Source organism: Bufo gargarizans, chromosome 6 (assembly GCF_014858855.1).
Source record: "Bufo gargarizans isolate SCDJY-AF-19 chromosome 6, ASM1485885v1, whole genome shotgun sequence".
NCBI classification, from domain to species: Eukaryota; Metazoa; Chordata; class Amphibia; order Anura; family Bufonidae; genus Bufo; species Bufo gargarizans.
The window spans coordinates 318,544,791-318,566,332 of NC_058085.1; the positions used below are offsets into that span (position 1 = coordinate 318,544,791).

The 21,542-nt window shown below is 43.8% G+C and overlaps 1 protein-coding gene across 1 annotated transcript in view; it reads right to left on the reverse strand.

Moving 5' to 3' along the window:
• Window positions 1-10,650: 10,650 nt before the first annotated feature.
• Window positions 10,651-21,542, reverse strand: part of BMP7 (bone morphogenetic protein 7) — a 75,354-nt gene continuing 64,462 nt past the window's right edge. The window contains exons 4-7 of the mRNA XM_044297360.1: window positions 13,552-13,749; window positions 13,296-13,372; window positions 12,782-12,892; window positions 10,651-11,700 (exon numbers count right to left, since the gene is read on the reverse strand). Coding sequence (XP_044153295.1) covers window positions 11,551-11,700; window positions 12,782-12,892; window positions 13,296-13,372; window positions 13,552-13,749 — 536 coding nt within the window. The 3' untranslated portion in view covers window positions 10,651-11,550. The remainder of the gene's footprint in view (window positions 11,701-12,781; window positions 12,893-13,295; window positions 13,373-13,551; window positions 13,750-21,542) is intronic.

A 21,542-nucleotide genomic window follows, 5' to 3' on the forward strand; every position in this document is an offset into this window, starting at 1 on the left:
ATGCGCCATTCACATAGTGGGTTGATATTTCCATTTCTCCCACCACTCTATATGGCTCTTATTACAACCATTCTCAGCTGGCAGAGTCACCGCGGACAGTGGTACGGTAGTGTTCTGCCCTTACAGTGGTAAGAGTGAGAGATAGTGCACATTTCTTCACCCCGCCTAATTGTCAAAGCAATACACCTATCAGTGAAGTGGTGTACTGTGTTTTTAACACCCTTTAATTTTTTGGTTCTGTTTAAGTTCAATTTAAGAGTGCACCTCGCACACACTTAGCATTTAGGTTTTACTTGTATTCAAATAAAAGTGAAGTATTAATTTATACCTGGGTTAAGACAGGTTCTATTGCCTGGATAGGCATTTGTAAATAAACTACGGTAGTAAAATTACCTTACCCAGGTCAGGTCCTAATTATATTCATTTCTGTATGCAAGAATATAACTACTATAATACTGCCTACTATGTACTAGAATATAACTCCTATAATACTGCCTATTACGTACTAGAATATAACTACTATAATACTGCCCTCTATGTATAAGAATATAACTACTATAGAACTGCTCCCTTTGTACAAGAATATAACCACTATAATACTTCCTCCTATTTACTAGAATATAACTACTATAATACTGCACCTATGTCAAAGAATATACTGTAACTACTATAATACTGCCTCCTATGTACAAGAATATAACCACTATAATACTGCCTCCTACATGCAACAATATAACTACTATAATACTGTCCTCTACTTACAAGAATATGACTTCTATAATATATCTTCCTATGTGCAAGAATATAGCTACTAAAATACTGCGCTCTATGTAAATGAATATAACTACTATAATACTGCACTCTATGTATATGACTATAACTACCTTTGGACAGAATGTGGTCCTAAATAATAAAAATGCAGCTCTGTACTGTGTACAATGGATCTTGCGCTTGTCTGGAGTGTTCAGCAGATTTCCTTTAGTTAATCAGTACCTTGTAACTGTAAGAGAACTCTAATAAATCTCCCTTTCTAGAGGGCAGAAATGGAGGTGCACTTTATCCCATCCAGGTGGAGCGATATCTGTAAGTACCCCTGTGTGTGGGCTCTATCACAACATCCCCCCACCCCTGAAGCGTCTATTTTTATGGTCATGACTCTATCTCAGAAGTATTTTTGCAGTAAACAGAACTAATTTACCCCCCTCGCCTCCTACTTCTCTCAAACAGCTGTTGACATCTGTAATTCAGGAACAATCATGAACTTTCATACACTGCAGATGTCTGTAAACACATCACAAATCAGCAGCAATGAGAGATTCAAGGTAAACGTTCTCCTCAGCAGCAATGTGCTTTTCAGGTTATCAATTAGCTATATCCAACTTTGCATGATTTTTAAAGTAGAACTCCACCCCAAAATAAGCCTCTCTCTCTCACCAGGCAAGATATAAGTCTGAACAACTGTTCTTCTACCTTCCTCATTTTCTTCACTTGTTTGTGTCCTGAAGTTGCAACTTCCCCTTGAGTGTTAAAGCCTTAAAACAAGTCTGTGTAGTGTAGAGAGGCAGTCTACTATACAGGTAGGACTGGGGTTCCTTGACCCACCAGAGGAATTTATTCTTGGGGCCCAAACCTCATATCATCAATAATGTCTAAACACTTTTGATTCAAAGAAAATCCAAAGTCATCTCCAAATGTTTGTTTCTCCTGGACTTTAGGGGCCCACTATGAGTCTGGGTCCACCAGAGGATCCTCTGGTATTTTGGTGGGCCAGTCCAGCCCTGCTACTGTACAGCAGACTGAACTTGCTACAAGTTTTGTAAATTTACCCAAATGTTGGTCACCCAAACAGCAACTCGTGGATGCTAGGCAAGCTGGAGTAAAACAGCCTGGAGAGAGGTGGTTATACATTCTGAGGAGGTATATCATACAGTGAGATGGCATGCTAATGGGGTGGTCCTCTCGAAGAGGAGGGCCAATATACAAAGTAACTGTCATACCTTTTTTACCTCGAGCCGCTGTTCCCCTGTCTACTGTTGTGAAGCCTCCATGGCTGGAGACTCTCCTGCTGGTGGCTTTCAGTCTCTGCTTCCTAGTCCCAGTCACGACTCTCCTGGGTTCTCTAAGGCTACTTTCACACTAGCGTTCGGGGCTCCGCTTGTGAGTTCCGTTTGAAGGCTCTCACAAGCGGCCCTGAACGGATCCGTACAGCTCCAATGCATTCTGAGTGGATGCGGATCCGCTCAGAATGCATCAGTTCGGCACCGTGTGGCCTCCGCTCCGCTCAGCAGGCGGACACCCGAACGCAGCTTGCAGCGTTTTCGTGTCCGCCTGGCCGTGCGGAGCCAAACGGATCCGTCCAGACTTACAATGCAAGTCAATGGGGACGGATTTGTTTGACGTTGACACAATATGGTTCAATTTCAAACGGATCCGTCCCCCATTGACTTTCAATGTAAAGTCAGGAGTCCCTATTAATATACCATCAGATCGGAGTTTTCTCCGATCCGATGGTATATTTTAACTTGAAGCGTCCCCATCACCATGGGAACGCCTCTATGTTAGAATATACCATCGGATTTGAGTTACATCGTAAAACTCAGATCCGACAGTATATTCTAACACAGAGGCGTTCCCATGGTGATGGGGACGCTTCATGTTAGAATATACTGAGAACTGTGTACATGACTCCCCTCCTCCTGTATTTAACTTATTGGTGGCCAGTGCGGCCCCCCCTCCCTCCCCAGTATTAATTGTAGCCAGTGCGGCCCCCCTCCCTCTATATTCATCGGTGGCCAGTGCGGATTCCCAGTATTAAATATGACCAATGCGGCCTCCCCCTCCCTCCCTCCTCAGTATTAAATATGACCAGTGCGGCCTCCCCCTCCCTCTATATTTATTGGTGGCCAGTGCAGATTCCAAGTATTATGACCAGTGCGGCCTCCCCTCCCCCCCCCCCCTAATTAAAATCACACACCCCCCCATCATTGGTGGTAGCGGAGAGTACCGATTGGAGTCCCAGTTTAAATCGCTGGGGCTCCGATCGGTTACCATGGCAACCAAGACGCTATTGCAGTCTTGGCTGCCATGGTTACTTAGCAATAAATACAAGCATTATACTTACCTGAAGAGCTGCGATGTCTGACCGGCCGGGCGCTCCTCCTACTGGTAAGTGACAGGGGGCAGGGGGCAGTCATGTACACAGTTCTCAGTATATTCTAACTTGAAGCGTCCCCATCACCATGGGAACGCTTCTGTGTTTAGAATATACTGTCGGATCTGAGTTTTCCGAAGTGAAAAATCAGATCTGAAATAAACAGTTATGCAAATGGATCCGTTCTGAACGGATGCAAGCGTTTGCATTATAGGAGCGGATCCGTCTGTGCAGACACCAGACGGATCCGCTCCTAACGCAAGTGTGAAAGTAGCCTAATGGCTGCCATGTGTATAGCCATGTGTATATAGTCTCTTTACCAGGGTGTGTAATGACCCAGAGTGCCAATACCACTCCGAACCCTGCTACTGCCTTCTATGGGATAACACAGTGTCATCTTATGCATTTATTTAAGTCCACTACAATGTGCATTACTAGAGAGGAGTTGCAGCATAAAGAAAAAAGCTAAGTTATACAGTAAGCTTGTCAGCACAGCAGAGCCAGAGAGCAACAGATGTAGCAGAGTTGAGTTTGTTTGCTGCCTGCCAGAGTTAATGCTAACGCATGCTGGGAACCAAGACAAAGCGTGAAACTGTTAGAGAAACATTTATTCAAGTAAAGCTGTTATTGAACTTCATTACAAGGTCTGGACTCAATTTATTGCCTCAAATCCCTTGATTATTTCTCCTATATGCTCTGCTTCGGATGACAGAGCCTGGGTTCCAGCGTATCCAGGTAGGAGCACCGTGACACGTGCACCAACATTAAGGAATATTTAGGCCACCCTATACCACTCTGGCATTCCTACACCTGGGTGCCATCTACTACGTCACTAAAAGGGCCCATGTGCTCTTGTTGCTTCACTACAACTGGCGTCACGAAAAACATTTGCTTTAAGGGACCCATGGCCAGTGTCGTGCGTCACAGGTGTGCCTATGCATCTGTTTCCTAACCAATATCCAGTTGGCACAGTCTTTATAAAGACCTTTCCATGCCTGAACTTAGGTGCCAGTAGCTGCAAAGGTGTACCCAGCTTGTCCTCTTACCACGTCCATGTGGTGCTATTCTCAGCAGTGTAATCCAATGGAATTCATAAGCCAAATCTGTTGCCACCTAGTGGTTCACATCATCTCCAGTGTGGTGGTGACATTATATAAGGACACTGAACATCTGTCACAGAAAAATATGCCAGGAGTGGGTTTCTTAAAGAAGTGGTCACCTGGAGAGGTGTTACAAGTTTGCCATTGCTTACCTTTCAACTTTGGTTGTCATTACTAGCGGTCTTCCACACTCATCTGAGACCGTTGTGAGTGACCTCAGCCTTACTTGGTCCTTTCTGCCTTCTAGAAGGGACAGCACACAGATGTCCAGACTTCAGTCTGGTTCATTTCAATGCAGATGGACCAGGTCGTTCTGAACATTCGTAGGAGTCCGACCGCTATCAATGTGACTTGTCATAAGACACTATCACAGAAACACCCCTTTAGCAGTTTGTGGTTGGCATCTTATAATATTTCAAAGCTATCATTTCAATGTCCAACCATTCTGCAGCCAGTCATCATGGACAGTCATGGTACAGAGAGGTTGTCACATTGTCCCTGCACCGGGACCCTGAGGCTTCCAAGAAGGGGTTAACCTGCTATTTCCAGTCATGAGGGGGAATCAGTGGTCCATGTAAGCTGCCTGTGGTTAAAGTCACTTTGTATTAGTTCCAGAGATGTGGGTTCCCAGCACTGAGAAAGGTCAGTGAGCAGGAGGGTGGTGGTGGGGAGAGAGGAGTCACTGATTTCCTCATCCAAAATGTAAAACTCTGCAGCCCTGAAGTTGGAAGTGCAGCTTAGATCACCTATGTAGGAAAGCCTATCTGGAATGATGTCCTGTGGTCAAGTGGGAAGTGATGTCCAAATAGCATCAGAGAGCCGCAAGCTTAAGTGTGTGCTATCCTACCATGCCGCAGCAGAGGGGTTATTGTCCTGAACTGTAATTGTCACCCTAAGTGTCAATGTGTAGTTGATCTGTCACACTAAGTCAGTAGATCATTGCCCTGTACTCCCCAAGTGTCAGTATGTTGTTGTTCAGTTACCCCATGTGTCAGTATGTTATTGTCTTGTTCCCCAAGTGTCGGAGTATCATTGTAATTACCCCACGTGTCATTGTCATTCTCCTGTCCCCCAAGTGTGTGTCATTGTCCTGTACCTGACGTGTCAGTGCCCTGTCCCCCAAGTGTCACTCATTTTCCTATTCCCTCAAGTGTCAGTGTCCTATACCTGGTGTGTCAGTGTCCTATACCTGGTGTGTCAGTGTCCTGTCCCCCAAGTGTCACCATCATTGTCCTATACCTGGCATCAGTGTCTTTGTCCTGTCCCCAGGTGTCAGTGATTGTCTTCTCTTGCAAGTGTCAGTGTCATTGTCCTGTACCTGACGTGTCAGTGCCATGTCCCCCTAGTGTCACTCATTTTTCTCTTCCCTCAAGTGTCAGTGGCGTGTCAGTGTCCTGTCCCCCAAGTGTCACCATCGTTGTCCTATACTTGGCATCAGTGTCATTGTCCTGTCCCCAGGTGTCAGTGATTGTCTTCTCTTGCAAGTGTCAGTGTCATGTCCCCAAAGTGTCACTGTCATTGTCCTATACTTGGAGTCAGTGTCATTGTCCTGTCCCTAGGTGTCAGTGATTGTCTTGTCCTGCAAGTGTCAGTGTCATTGTCCTGTCCCCAAGTGTCAGTGTCATTGTCCTGTCCGCCAAGTGTCACTGTCATTGTCCTATACTTGGAGTCAGTGTCATTGTCCTGTCCCTAGGTGTCAGTGATTGTCTTGTCCTGCAAGTGTCATTGTCCTGTCCCCAAGTGTCATTGTCCTGTCCGCCAAGTGTCACTGTCATTGTCCTATACTTGGAGTCAGTGTCATTGTCCTGTCCCTAGGTGTCAGTGATTGTCTTGTCCTGCAAGTGTCAGTGTTATTGTCCTGTATCCCAAGTGTCTATGTCATTTAGGGCTGCAGTAAACAATTATTTTAGTAATCGAGTATTCTATTGATTATTTTTACGATTAATCGAGTACTCCAATAAGAAAAACCTTCTAAAAATAACGTATTTCTTTATAAAAAACAATATTTTAATTTCTTACAGTAGTATAGCACATAATTGCACACACAAGGCTTCTTTCACAGCTGCAATAAACATTCTGTCAGAAGAACAGCCAAAATGTACCATATCGGGTATATCTGGATACTGCCGGCTGCTGCAGTGATTGACTGTAATGAGGTCCGGCCTTGTTACAGCATTCAAGCTGGGTTTTGGCTGAACAAATAAAAAATAAAAAAAGCTTTGGACGACAGAACATGGCCAGATGGCCTTGGACCACATTATAGTCAATGAGAGAAAGCTGGTTGTATCCGGCTATACACAATACGGTATACTCCAGCAGGCTGCTGTTCTGCCAGAATGTGTATCTAAGGCGATGTTGTGAACTCTGGCAGTTTTTACCAGTGGAGGAACAGACTGCCAGAGTTCACTGGCTGCATCTGTCATAGCTGGATGCCCATTGACTGTAATGGGGATCCGGACAGAGGCAGACCCCCATGCCATCCATTGCCATGTCCCCCACTCCCCCAGTGCCATCAGATCAGGCCCTCCATGCCATGTCCCCACTGCCATTAGCCCCTCCATGACATCCAGATTGCCATGATGTCCCCCTTCCCCAGTGCCTCCATGCCATTCACCATGTCCCCCACTCCCCCAGTGCCATCAGGTCAGCCCATCCATGCCATGTCCCCCAGAGCCCCCATGATAGCACTGCCATCAGACCCTCCATGCCATCCAGATTGCCATGATGCCCCCCTTCCCCAGTGCCTCTGTGCCATCAGATCAGCCCCTCCATGCCATGTCCCCCAGTGCCCCCATGATGGCACTGCCATCAGCCCCTCTATGCCGAGCAGATTGCCATGATGTCCCCCTTCCCCAGTGCCTCTGTACCATCAGATCAGCCCCTCCATGCCAAATCACAGGTGCCCCCGCCGCTAACTATATACTTACCTTTCCTGGCAGTGCAGCGACACATGGAGTCTGCAGGAGACACGTCTTTATCCCAGCATGCACTGGGAGGGACCTGACGTCACACACAGCGTCAGCCAGCGCACTGACGTTGTGTGCACTGGCCAAAGCAGCGCGGTGCCGAGTCGGGAGGTAACGGAGCAGTGAGTGATTTTTTTGCCTTGATTACAGCGACGAATCGTTTCAGCCCTAATGTCATTGTCCTGTACCTCAAGTGTTTTTGTCATTGTCCTGTACCTGACTTATCAGTGTCATTGTCCTGTCCCCCAATGTCAGTCATCATCTTGTCCCCCAAGTGTCAGTGTCATTGCCCTGTCCCCCAAATGTCAGTCATTATCCTGTCCCCCAAGTGTCAGTGTCATTGTCCTGTCCCCCAAGTGTCAGTGTCATTGTCCTGTCCCCCAAGTGTCAGTGTCCTGTCCCCCAAGTGTCATTGTCCTGTCCCCCAAGTGTCAGTGTCATTGTCCTGTCCCCCAAGTGTCAGTGTCATTGTCCTGTCCCCCAAGTGTCAGTGTCATTGTCCTGTCCCCCAAGTGTCAGTGGTCCTATGGACAATAGTTTATGAAATACTTAAACTTCACACCACTGACATCTGTTCATCAGGTTCACCAAGTAAAACCCATGGAATCCATCTTTATGTCCAATTATTTTCAGGCTGATGACTTATGGGTAGTGAAGTATTTTTTAAGGGCTCGCTCTTTGAAATGCAATCTAGTCATGACTGTATAGGTTACATATATTCCACTGGGGACAAAACAGACCAAACACACTTGATTTTCACTCAGGTCTGAGAGAGGTGAAGGCTCAGGGGTCACATTTTAAATTCTTTACTGAAGCATCTGGTGGAGATTTAGGAGGTCACAGAACAGACGTTATTTTCAGAGTCACCTTACTCCGTCATCCATCATTATTAGGTGGCTCCATGTTGGAGGATTAAACCAGAGGTGGGTAATCTGCGCCAATGGGGACCAGTGCGGGTCAGCGCAAGCTTCGAACTTACCCATAACTCATGTCAGTAACGTTCCTGTGTCTGGATTAACCAATGAAGTCCTGCTCAACCCCATAAAAGTGACACATGGGGCTCTGTATGGAAGCGATTGTCAAATGTGTGGGTACTAGACATGAAGTACTGATGCCACCACTTGCTAAACCAATGGCTGGCTCTCCAGTTCTTGTGAAACTACAACTCCCAGCATGCCCTGAGAGCAGAATGATGTCAGGGCATGCTGGGCATTCTAATTTACCAACAACTGGAGAAACACAGGTTGAACACTGTGCTAGACTACTGGGCCATTTCATGCTGACCAGAAAATGTGCACTGGATTAGAAGGATTTCCTGACCTTTTATTAATGGAATTTAACTACATTACTAATTACTATACCGAATAGTTTAATAGAAAAATATCTTCTCAATGTGATGTCCACCCTACATATCAATGAGTCTCCAACTCAGATTAACAAGACCTGTTGGAATAATTTGGAAGAAAATCCAAAGCAATTAGTGGGGTGTTTATACCAGCAATAATCACTTAAAGGGATTCTGTCATGACATTTTAGGCCTATAACCTAAACATATAGCCAGGTCCAGGTCCGTACTTATAGTAAAAAGATTGCAGCACACAGTTTTTCTTGTTGCTTATTAAATTTTTATTTATTATCATCACATGATCTAGTTCCAGTGCAAATTTCACAGCTTTAATATATTGAAGAAAATGACCAGACGTTTCGGCCTGTCAAGGCCTTCTTCAGCGGTCTTAAATCTACAAAAATGATAATGTATATTTGTATGAGTTACAGAATACATGCATTAAGATCTAGGTTAGGTGAAAAAATTATAAGAAAATTTTAGTATATACATGTACGTTGAACATAAGGGGAAAAAAAAAATATACAAAGAAAATAATATAAAAACAATAGACCAGTTTGTTGCATTCTGAGAGTGGACACGATGATGCCAGCGACTATAGTTTGAATAAATATAATTTGAAATTTTTTCACCTAACCTAGATCTTAATGCATGTATTCTGTAACTCATACAAATATAAATTATCATTTTTGTAGATTTAAGACCGCTGAAGAAGGCCTTGACAGGCCGAAACGTCTGGTCATTTTCTTCAATATATTAAAGCTGTGAAATTTGCACTGGAACTAGATCATGTGATGATAATAAATTAAAATTTAATAAGCAACAAGAAAAACTGTGTGCTGCAATCTTTTTACTATTGGAGTGTGACTGAACAAGTCCTTGCAGGCACCAGTGAACCAAAACGGAGTGCGGTACTCCAAAACTCAACACACCAGGTCCGTACTTATAACCTGAATCCGAAACTGTCCTTATTAAATCTGCCTGTGGCTCTATTAGCACATAAAACTGTTTTTTATAACCTGTTATTCACCTACCTAAGGTGCCCAAGGGGACGTCTCTTCACACAGTGTGCCCGGCTGCACCCATCTCCGTCTGGTGCCCAGCGCCGCCTTCCCAGTTGAAATCGCCGCCTTCCTCACCTCAGTCCCGCCTCCGCAAACCGGACGATTGCGGAGGCGGGGCTGAGGTGAGGAAGGCGGCGATTTCAACTGGGAAGGCGGCGCTGGGCACCAGACGGAGATAGGTGCAGCCGGGCACACTGTATGAAGCGACACCCCCTTGGGCACCTTAGGTAGGTGAATAACAGGTTATAAAAAACTGTTTTATGTGCTAATAGGCCACAGGCAGATTTAATAAGGACAGTTTCGGATTCAGGTTATTAGTACGGACCTGGCCATATGTTTAGGTTATAGGCCTAAAATGTCATGACAGAATCCCTTTAAGTGTTGTGTACCTTCATTAATGCCATGAATTCTGTATCTGTCCACAAGTCTTCAATCAAAACGTATCACGCCATTGGCCACAACTGCAAAATAACGTGTTGGTTTACTATTCCAGCCGAGGAAGGACACATCACGTATTACAATTCACACCCGCATTTCGGGTATATATAACGTAGAGCCCTTTTTCAAGCAGGATTAGATGCATCTGTATGCAGGGCGGCTTCAAAACACTTTGAATACACCTCCGATCCGCCCTGCATACAGATGCATCTACTCCAACTTGAAAAAGGGCCCTACATAATATAGGCCAGAAACATTGCTGTGAATTGCTATATGTGATGCACTCTGGAATAATAAACAGACACGTGCAATTGTGGCGTGCTGGATTACGCTTTGTGTCCCTTGGTGGATAGAGACCAGAAGATATGCACCTACCAAAAACCATATGCTGTTGCCATTGGTATATACCACACTCGGTTGGGACTTCAAGTTCCTTTGGTTTTAATCGTAGCCACGAAAAGAGGCACAGCTCTTAGCAGGGCATCCTTGGAAACAATGAAATGTCCTGATCTAATGAGTGCAATGATCTGAACAACTCCCTGTCTCTGAGACTTTGTGTTCTACCACCACTGAAGACACGCCATGATCTACCAATTGTATACCCTGACTGCAAATCCATGACCAGAATATCAAGGACTCCTGATGACATAACTCACTGACAGGCTTCTAGCTATCTGTGAGGGTCTTTATTGATGACACCTCCAACATGTCACTGTAAGCATTCCCTTTGATGGTAGGCACATCCATAAAACATGACAATGAGACTTATCTTCATACCTCAAGATGTAAATGAGAGTGAGTTATTTCCATTCTGTACAAGCTGTTACAGTTGGACGGTACTGGTTCTCCTTGCAGAGACCCAGTTGGTGTAATGAGTCTTACAGGCAATGCTCCCTGGGAAAAAGTATGCAAATTAGCGTTCATCCGAAAACAGAAAAACTGTCTTTCTAGTGCCATCTAGATTCTGTACAGGGAAATAATATAGTGACGTCCACAGAAGACAGAGGACGCATTAGAATTCTTTTTTTTGTTTTTATTACTATCTATCAACTCATCTTGAGGGAGTTTCCGCGTATGGACTGCTAGTGACCCCAATCTGACACAACAGACCAACGTCTAATGTCTCCAAATATTGATAATCGTCCAAGTCCATCTTGTGTCAGCAGCTACCAAAGACATAGGAAAATCCCATAAATCCATTTTAAAGTACTGTGCAGTCTATGAACTCCAATCACGATGCAAAACATAGACCTGACGTTTCATTGCATCGCCTTTTCTCTCCCGGGAAATAGTACAGGATGTGTATACAGCAGTGGAGGCGCAGAATTAGCACTGCAGTGACAGCTCGCTCACGACCCTTGGCTATAGGTAGCACAAATGGACAGGATCTTTAGATAATGAGTGGTGGGATTGGACAGGTAATTCTTAGCTGGTTGGATCAAATATGGCGGTGGATCTTGCAGATGGAACTTGAGAACCCTCACTATTAATGACATCCACAGGTCCTCACCACCATGTTCCTGTATTTTTTAAGTATCACATTGGAGCTGTCGTCGAAATAGAGAACAGATATTGCGGTGAGTTGGGTGGGGGCGCAGCACGGCTTAGGAACCGTGTCCGGGTTAATAAAATGAACCTGTGTGGAGATGAAAAAAAAAAACATGCTTTAATAATGAAGGACCTTTTCCCCCACAGTGTAAAGGCAATGCCAAAATATTGATTTATACTACTCCCGAAATTTAAAAAATCTCCAGTAAATTAAGCGCTTATGCTGTCCATCCTCCATGATTTACACTGCAAATCTACTTGCGACTGATGTGCGCAAGTTCAGTAGGGAGTGACAGTTATGGGGAAATTGCTGCACAGAGACTAAGGTGAGGAGCTTCAATGCGGAGGAGCTGCTTGGAGATTTACTTTAAGGTCTCATGCACAAGACTGTGTCAGCTGCTCAAAATACAGACACCTTCCATGTGCAATTGGCAATTTTCTAACGATTATTATTAGAAAAATTAATATTATTGTCTGCAATACAGACAAGAATAGGACATGTTCTATAATTTGCGGAACAGACACATGGATGCGAATAGAACACAGATGACATCCGTGTGCCATGCATTTTTTTATAAACTCATAAATGAATGGGTCCTTGTGCAATCTGCAAAAATGTGGATCAGACACGGATACATGGTCGTGTGCATGAGGCATACAGAGGATGTTAGAAAAACATGGCTGATTTCTTCCAAAAGAAGCCACACACCAGTCCACAGGTTGATTGTGCTACTGCAGCTCAGTCTGATTCACTTCAATAGAGTTGAGCTGCAAATACCAGACACAACCTGTAGTTGATGGACTTATGTTTTGACAACTATATTAGGCCTGATGCACAGGACCGTATCTGTTTTGCGCTTTGCAAATCGCAGATATGCAAAATAAGAATCCTTGGCATGGCGTGTGCATGCTGCAATCCTGTATCTTTTTTGCGGGGCTGCATCTTTTGCGGCCCCATTGAAATAAATGGGTCCACATCCAGTCTACAAAAAATGCGCATTGGATGTGGACCAAACATACGAACGAGGCCTTAGGCATGTAACCCAGGTGTGGTACTGTTTCTGGAAGAAAGCCGTCATGTTTTTCTAATCCTGAACAGCCCCCTTTAACCTCAGTGACAAGTTTGTGTCTTAACAATCTCGTGGACTGAACCACTACACAAAACTTACCAGTGTTTGTACAATAGCGTGATTTGTTGCATTCATGTAGGAATTTAAAGGAAAAGCGCATTCTCCTTCACAATAATATGCAGCATAACCTTCGGGAGCAATTATCCAGTCCTGTGTGAAACAGAGATCATATAAAATGAAATACATGGTACCTGATCATCTGTATCTGTCTATGAAAGGGCAGTCTCCGACTGGTACTGTATCTGAGTCCACTACAGACCTATGGTAAATGCTGCACTGCGATGATTGTTGTATGTCTAAATTGGCACTTGGCAGTCTTGCATCAGCACAAAATCACTGATATTACTGTGTGGCATGAGCTGAGAAAGGGCCCAGGGTAGTGCCCAAGCCATTATTCATTTTTTGCTGGCTATAAACTGAAGTGGTAATGTTCTGCCTAACTACCTAATGTCTAGTTAAAGAGGTATCCAGGCCAGAAGCATTTATCTCATGTTCACGGGATAGTTTACAAAAGCTGAAAGACCGCAACTATGAAGAGTCTGAATGACTTTACCTGCCATCCCAAGTCCCGAAAACTGACGTATAACTCATGCTTCTTACAGGCCTGCTTCTGATCCGAGCTGGTGTTCTCTGTAGGGATGGGGAAAAAAGGTGAAGTCAGAATGAAGCTTCCCAACTGGTAAATCGCCCCATCCACAGATAACAGATTCTCAGAGTCTCCAGTTCAAAAGCGAAAAGCAAACTCTGCTGGGGGAAAAATGTGAACCTTGGATAAAGCTGGCAGCGGGAATATCCATTGCGCTACTGACCTGCCACATTGGCCACTCTCAGCGCCTCCTGGTTCTTTGGTGCTTTGGATCGGTTTTGGTTGCGCTGCTTCCCACCTGTTGACCGGATACTGCGCAGGTGGATCTCTGTAGCTTTAAAGAAGGCCACCATGAAGGGCTGCTTGTTGTGAGGTCCATTAGTCCCAACCAAGCCAGCCAATTTGGGGTTAATGCTCTGACCTAAAATACAAAAACAATGAATAGGTAGAGCAAAAATACAGGTAAATAGACAGAATATAGACAGATAAATAAATAGATCTGGAAAAGATAGAGAGATAAATAGATTTCAAGAAAGAAAGATAGATGGATACAGGTCCTTCTAAAAAAATTAGCATATTGTGATAAAGTTCATTATTTTCTGTAATGTACTGATAAACATTAGACTTTAATATATTTTAGATTCATTACACACAACTGAAGTAGTTCAAGCCTTTTATTGTTTTAATATTGATGATTTTGGCATACAGCTCATGAAAACCCCAAATTCCTATCTCAAAAAATTAGCATATCATGAAAAGGTTCTCTAAACGAGCTATTAACCTAATCATCTGAATCAACTAATTAACTCTAAACACCTGCAAAAGATTCCTGAGGATTTTAAAAACTCCCAGCCTGGTTCATTACTCAAAACCGCAATCATGGGTAAGACTGCCGACCTGACTGCTGTCCAGAAGGCCATCATTGACACCCTCAAGCAAGAGGGTAAGACACAGAAAGAAATTTCTGAACGAATAGGCTGTTCCCAGAGTGCTGCATCAAGGCACCTCAGTGGGAAGTCTGTGGGAAGGAAAAAGTGTGGCAGAAAACGCTGCACAACGAGAAGAGGTGACCGGACCGTGAGGAAGATTGTGGAGAAGGACCGATTCCAGACCTTGGGCGACCTGCGGAAGCAGTGGACTGAGTCTGGAGTAGAAGCATCCAGAGCCACCGTGTACAGGCGTGTGCAGGAAATGGGCTACAGGTGCCGCATTCCCCAGGTCAAGCCACTTTTGAACCAGAAACAGCGGCAGAAGCGCCTGACCTGGGCTACAGAGAAGCAGCACTGGACTGTTGCTCAGTGGTCCAAAGTACTTTTTTCGAATGAAAGCAAATTTTGCATGTCATTCGGAAATCAAGGTGCCAGAGTCTGGAGGAAGACTGGGGAGAGGGAAATGCCAAAGTGCCTGAAGTCCAGTGTCAAGTACCCACAGTCAGTGATGGTCTGGGGTGCCATGTCAGCTGCTGGTGTTGGTCCACTGTGTTTTATCAAGGGCAGGGTCAATGGAGCTAGCTATCAGGAGATTTTGGAGCACTTCATGCTTCCATCTGCTGAAAAGCTTTATGGAGATGAAGATTTCATTTTTCAGCACGACCTGGCACCTGCTCACCGTGCCAAAACCACTGGTAAATGGTTTACTGACCATGGTATTACTGTGCTCAATTGGCCTGCCAACTCTCCTAACCTGAACCCCATAGAGAATCTGTGGGATATTGGGAAGAGAAAGTTGAGAGACGCGAGACCCAACACTCTGGATGAGCTTAAGGCCACTATCGAAGCATCCTGGGCCTCCATAATACCACAGCAGTGCCACAGGCTGATTGCCTCCATGCCACGCCGCATTGAAGCAGTAATTTCTGCAAAAGGATTCCCGACCAAGTATTGAGTGCATAACTGAACATAATTATTTGAAGGTTGACTTTTTTTGTATTAAAAACACTTTTCTTTTATTGGTCCGTTGAAATATGCTAATTTTTTTAGATAGGAATTTTGGGTTTTCATGAGCTGTATGCCAAAATCATCAATATTAAAACAATAAAAGGCTTGAACTACTTCAGTTGGTGTGTAATGAATCTAAAATATATGAAAGTCTAATGTTTATCAGTACATTACAGAAAATAATGAACTTTATCACAATTATCACAATATGCTAATTTTTTTAGAAGAACCTGTAGATAGATAGATAATCTCTGCTAAAAGGGTTTAAAGCAGAGCTGAAATGTTGCATCAAAGGTGAATATTTTTGATACATGTGACGCAGATAGATATGAGATAGATAGATAATAGATAGACAGATAGATAATTAATAGATATATAATGGATATTAGATAAAGATAGATAAATAGATAATGGATATTAGATAGATATTAGATAGATAATAGACAGACAGATATGAGATAGATAGTAGATAGATAATGGATATTAGATAAAGATAGATAAATAGATAATGGATATTAGATAGATAAATAGATAGATATTAGATAGATAATAGACAGACAGATATGAGATAGATAGTAGATAGATAATGGATATTAGATAAAGATAGATAAATAGATAATGGATATTAGATAGATAAATAGATAGATATTAGATAGATAATAGACAGACAGATATGAGATAGATAGTAGATAGATAATGGATATTAGATAAAGATAGATAGATAATAAATAGATAGATAGATAGATAGATAGATAATGGATATTAGATAGAGATAGCTAGATAAATGGATATTAAGAGATAGATAGATAAATAGATAGATAAATGAATAATAGATAGAGATGGATCGATAAATAGATAGATAAATGAATAATAGATAGAGATGGATAGATACCGTAGATCGATAGATAGATAATTTGAGAGCACCATCTGATAGATCAGTCACTGCTCCCCTATTCCAGCCCTTTGTACAGTAAGCAGTAAAGTCAGGTAATAAATAAAGCCCCCCGCTCCCTGACATTCTCAAGGGTTGCACAGAGTTCACCATCTTTAAAACATGAAAAAAGACCCCAAAATAATGTAAGGAAAAAAAACTGTATAAAAATAAGAAGGAACCGTGTGCGAGTGTAAACCATGTTCCTCAGGAGAATCTTAAATTCCAGCCTCAGGTAATTTATTCAGTGCAGAAAACAAATGCGGCCTGTAAAACGTGTTACTAGATTGTGTGAGATAGGCACACATGGAAGGGGGGTTGCAGCCTCGCTCAGGAGCCGGGGTACAGCCGCTACCAGTAGATCAAATAGCACCGAGAGACCATTCACTGCATGCCGAGGCTGCAGTGCAATGTGGGATATAAAAGGATTGTGCAGTTTTATGCAAAAGCTTTGCAACTTTGTAATAAAAGTTTGCATACATTTTTTTTTTCAGATCAATGCTTGCAGTCAGTGAATAGGAACACTGGGGAAGATTTAGGAAACTGTCCAAAAGAAAAAGCCGATAACAGCTCACTTTATTAGTTTCCCTTAAAAGTTATGCACACCTTTGGGGGCATTTTTTTTTTAATTATTGCATTTTACTCATTTTCAGCCCCAATTTTTTTTTATTAGTCTTTATTAAAAATATATCGTCCTTTTTTCTGTACAGAGCTGACAAGCTCTAGTAGCACCCTTTGGACTTCTGTCTTCTCCGTCAGCCCAGGAGCTGTCGGGCTCCTCACCTCTGCTCTCTAACATTATAAACACTCATTATAGCTCAGTCCTTACCTTATCTTAAATAAGTGTTTATGACTCTCGGTAATTAAGAGATAAGGTTTATTAAGTGAAAGTACCAGTCACACATCTAGAAAAACCGTTAACCCTTTGTAACAGAACAGCTCAATATTTGTAATAAATTGAAATTTATTTATTTTTTGCCAAAAAGGAGTAACGTGCAATTATAGAAAAATGACTATGAAGGTGAACATAGCCTTTAAATATTCCTCACTGTTTTGTTCATTTAGAAGCTGACCCCGATCTTATAATCCTGCTTTCAATTCTATGTTTGTAACATTGATTTCACGACACGTTTAACATCTCCTCTTGTTGTCAATGAATGACAGTCTTCATTGTTTGCGTTCTAGTCCTGCTTACAGGGAGGGATTTGTTACAATGTATCAGTGTAGTAAGGAGCTTTCTCAGGGTGGAGAGACTTGTGCTGCAGATGTGTGATATTCGTACAGCTGCAGCTCATCACATAACCAGACCAGATGTTTCCATTCAGTGACTACAAGCAGAGATCTTGAACTTGACACTTTAACAGTTCACCTGAAGGGGTTGAACGGGATGGATAATCTTGCATTACTACATAGAGCGGACCCACATCCGGACACATCTGCAGACCAGAGAGCCGGGGATTGTACAGTGCAGCGTCTACCAGCGAGGTTAGGACACACAGCTCACATGCCGGCCTCATTATCCCATTGGTTATTCCTTTTTTTTTTCTTGTTTCTTTCCTGGCATTTATTTTTATGGGTAAACACACACTTAACTATCTTCCGGACGCCATTCACTGATAATATCTGCTGCGGTTTCCGCAGAACACATGTGATGATCATAGGGCCCCTGTCAACTGAAATGGGATGACCTGCCTTCTTAAGGACTCCCTCACACACACTATTTTTCAGCTTTTTTAAACGCTTGGAAAAATAAAAAGTCATGTGCTCAACGCATTTTCTTTTTTTTTTACATGTATTTAAAAGGTTTTTTGTAACAAAGCAGCAAAAATAAAAATGCTGGGTATATAGATTTTGGGGGTCGTTTATCAAACTGGTGTAAAGTAGAACTGGCTTAGTTGACCTGTAAAAAATAAAAGGTGGAATCTGATTGGCTGCTATGGGCAACTAAGCCAGTTCTACTTTACACCTGTCTGATAAATCTCCCCCTTTGACTTTTCAGTTATTTCCTATAGACGTTGAAGTAACACTTGGCCATGGCGTTTTGGAACAAAAAGCATGAAAAATGGTGCTTGATGCACAACGATAAAAAAGAAATATAATTACATCTAATACAGCACTAAGAATAAGGCCTCATGCACACGACCGGATGTATTTTGCAGTCTGCATATTGCGTATCTGCAAAATATGCATATCGTTTGTGTTGCATCCTCTTTGTTTGAGGGACCCACTGACTTCAATGTCTATTTCTCTATTTTGCGGCCAGGTACACGACATATTCTATCTTTTTGCGGAAAGGACATATGCCTGCAGAAAGCAGAGAAATATGTCCGCAAAATGTGGACCAAGTACCCACTGAAGTTAATGTGTTTGCAAAAAAAGAAAATCTGTGAAACCATGATTTGTGGACTGCATAACGGATATGGTCGTGTGCATGAGGCCTAACGTGCACTTTTAAAGGGCCGGTAGCTCAAAAGTGGTCAGCTTATTATAGCGCAGCAGGGTTATAAGATGCAGCCGATATCAGTCACATATGTATAAGTACTAACATTAATACAATAGACCTCTCACAAAGTGTAGGACGTTTTCAATATTGGTCAGTTTAACTCCACTTAGTCTCTTGACTGTAGGACGTCTTTTTACACTTGCCGAATAAATTAAGACATGACTTTTATTTACATATTTCTTTTAAACCTTAAATCAACATATTTTGTGAGACTTGTTTAAGCTCTCAGTAAGTGACGGTCTTTTGCCTCTACTTGTTTGGTCATCTATGTTGTTGAAACAATTGCTGTCTGTCTCTCACCAGCAGCATTAGGCTCCATTCACACGTCCGCGGATCCGCAAAACACGGACAGTGGCAATGTGCGTTCCGCGTTTTGCGGACCGCACATTGCCGGCACTATAGAATATGCCTATTCTTGTCCACAATTGCGGACAAGAATAGGACATGTTCTATTTTTTTCGGGAACGGAATTGCGGACCCGGAAGTGTGGGTCTGCAATTCCGTGTCCCGGCAGCACATCGTGCCGCCCCATAGGAATGAATTGGTCCGCAATTCCGTTCCGCAAAATGCGGAACGAAATTGCGGACGTGTGAATGGACCCTTAGGGAACTTTCACACTAGAGTTTTTCTTTTCCGGTATTGAGTTCTGTCCCAGGGGCTCAATGCCGGAAAAAAACTAATCGGTTTTATCCTAATGCGTTCTGAATGGAGAGCAATCCGTTCAGTATGCCTCAGGATGTCTTGAGTTCAGTCACTGTACGGTTTTTGGACAGAGAAAATACCGTAACACTTGCCGTAAAGCCGGATCCGGTATTATTTTCCATTAAAATGCATTAATGTGTTCCGGAAAAACGAATTCGCTCGGCAGACCTTTAAAAATGTGAAAAAGATAAATACCGGATCCGTTTTTCCGGACGATAACCGGAGAGACGGATCCGGTATTGCAATGCATTTGTGAGATGGATCCGCATTCGGGTCCGTCTACAAATGGTATCCGTCTGCATACAGATTGACGGATCCGGCAGGCAGTTCTGGCGACGGAACTGCCTGCCGGAATCCAACAACGCAAGTGTGATAGAGCAACATAGTGGCCAGCTTGTGGAACACTATCATTGGTTACAATTGTATCTTATTTACTGCTCTTTCCCTGTATTTTCATAATAGGGCTATACACGGTCTCCTACTGCGCTAAAAACACACACACATCCTCTGCCTCCCGCCATGTTTCGCCGGTAAGGCTACTTTCACACTAGCGTTCGTCGGTCCGCTCGTGAGCTCCGTTTGAAGGAGCTCACGAGCGGACCCGAACGCAGCCGTCCAGCCCTGATGCAGTCTGAATGGAGCGGATCCGCTCAGACTGCATCAGTCTGGCGGCGTTCAGCCTCCGCTCCGCTCGCCTCCGCACGGACAGGCGGACAGCTGAACGCTGCTTGCAGCGTTCGGGTGTCCGCCTGGCCGTGCGGAGGCGTGCGGATCCGTCCAGACTTACAATGTAAGTCAATGGGGACGGATCCGTTTGAAGATGCCACAATATGGCTCAATCTTCAGGCGGATCCGTCCCCCATTGACTTTACATTGAAAGTCTGGACGGATCCGTACGAGGCTATTTTCACACTTAGCTGTTATATGCTAAAAATAATGCAGACGGATCCGTTCTGAACGGAGCCTCCGTCTGCATTATTATGATCGGATCCGTTCAGAACGGATCCGATCGAACGCTAGTGTGAAAGTAGCCTAAACCGGCATCTTCAGGGGAGAGGTTTACCAGTGAAACATGTCAGGAGGCAGAGGATGTGTGTGTTTTTAGCGCAGTAGGAGACAGTGTATAGCCCTATTATGAAAATACAGGGAAAGAGCAGTAAATAGGATACAATTGTAACCAATGATAGTGTTCCACAAGCTGGCCACTATGTTGCTCTATCACTAATGCTGCTGGTGAGAGACAGACAGCAATTGTTTCAAGAACATAGAGATGACCAAACAAGTAGAGGCAAAAGACCGTCACTTACTGAGAGCTTTAACAAGTCTCACAAAATATGTTGATTTAGGGTACTTTCACACTTGCGGCAGGACGGATCCGACAGGCTGTTCACCATGTCGGATCCGTCCTGCGGCTATTTCGCCGTGCCCGCGGACCGCCGCTCCGTCCCCATTGACTACAATGGGGACGGGGGCGGAGCTCCGGCGCAGCACGGCGCTGCACGGAGAAAGGCCGCCGGACTAAAATTACTGCATGTCAGGCTTTTTAGTCCGGCGGCTTTCTCCGTGCACCGCCGTGCTGCGCCGGAGCTCCGCCCCCGTCCCCATTGTAGTCAATGGGGACGGAGCGGCGGTCCGCGGGCACGGCGAAATAGCCGCAGGACGGATCCAACATGGTGAACAGCCTGTTGGATCCGTCCTGCCGCTAGTGTGAAACTAGCCTTAAGGTTTAAAAGAAATATGTAAATAAAAGTTACGTCTTCATTTATTCGGCAAGTGTAAAAAGACATCCTACAGTCAAGGGACTAAGAATAGGCATTTCTATAAAGGGCCATCCGTTCCGCAAATTGCGGAAGGCACACGGGCAGCTTCCGCGTTTTGCGGATCTGCAATTTGCAGACCGCTAAATATGGCACGTTTGTGTGAACCAGCCTTAGGATGTAAAAGTCTCTGGAGGTTCTCAGCACTGGAGATATGTGACATAATGTAATGATCATGAGCTGCTATGTCTACACATTAGGCCCATTTCACACGGGCGAGAATTCCATGTGAGTGCAATGTGTGAGGTGAACGCATTGCACCCGCACTGAATCTGGACCCATTTACTTCTATGGGGTTGTGCACATGAGCAGTGATTTTCACAC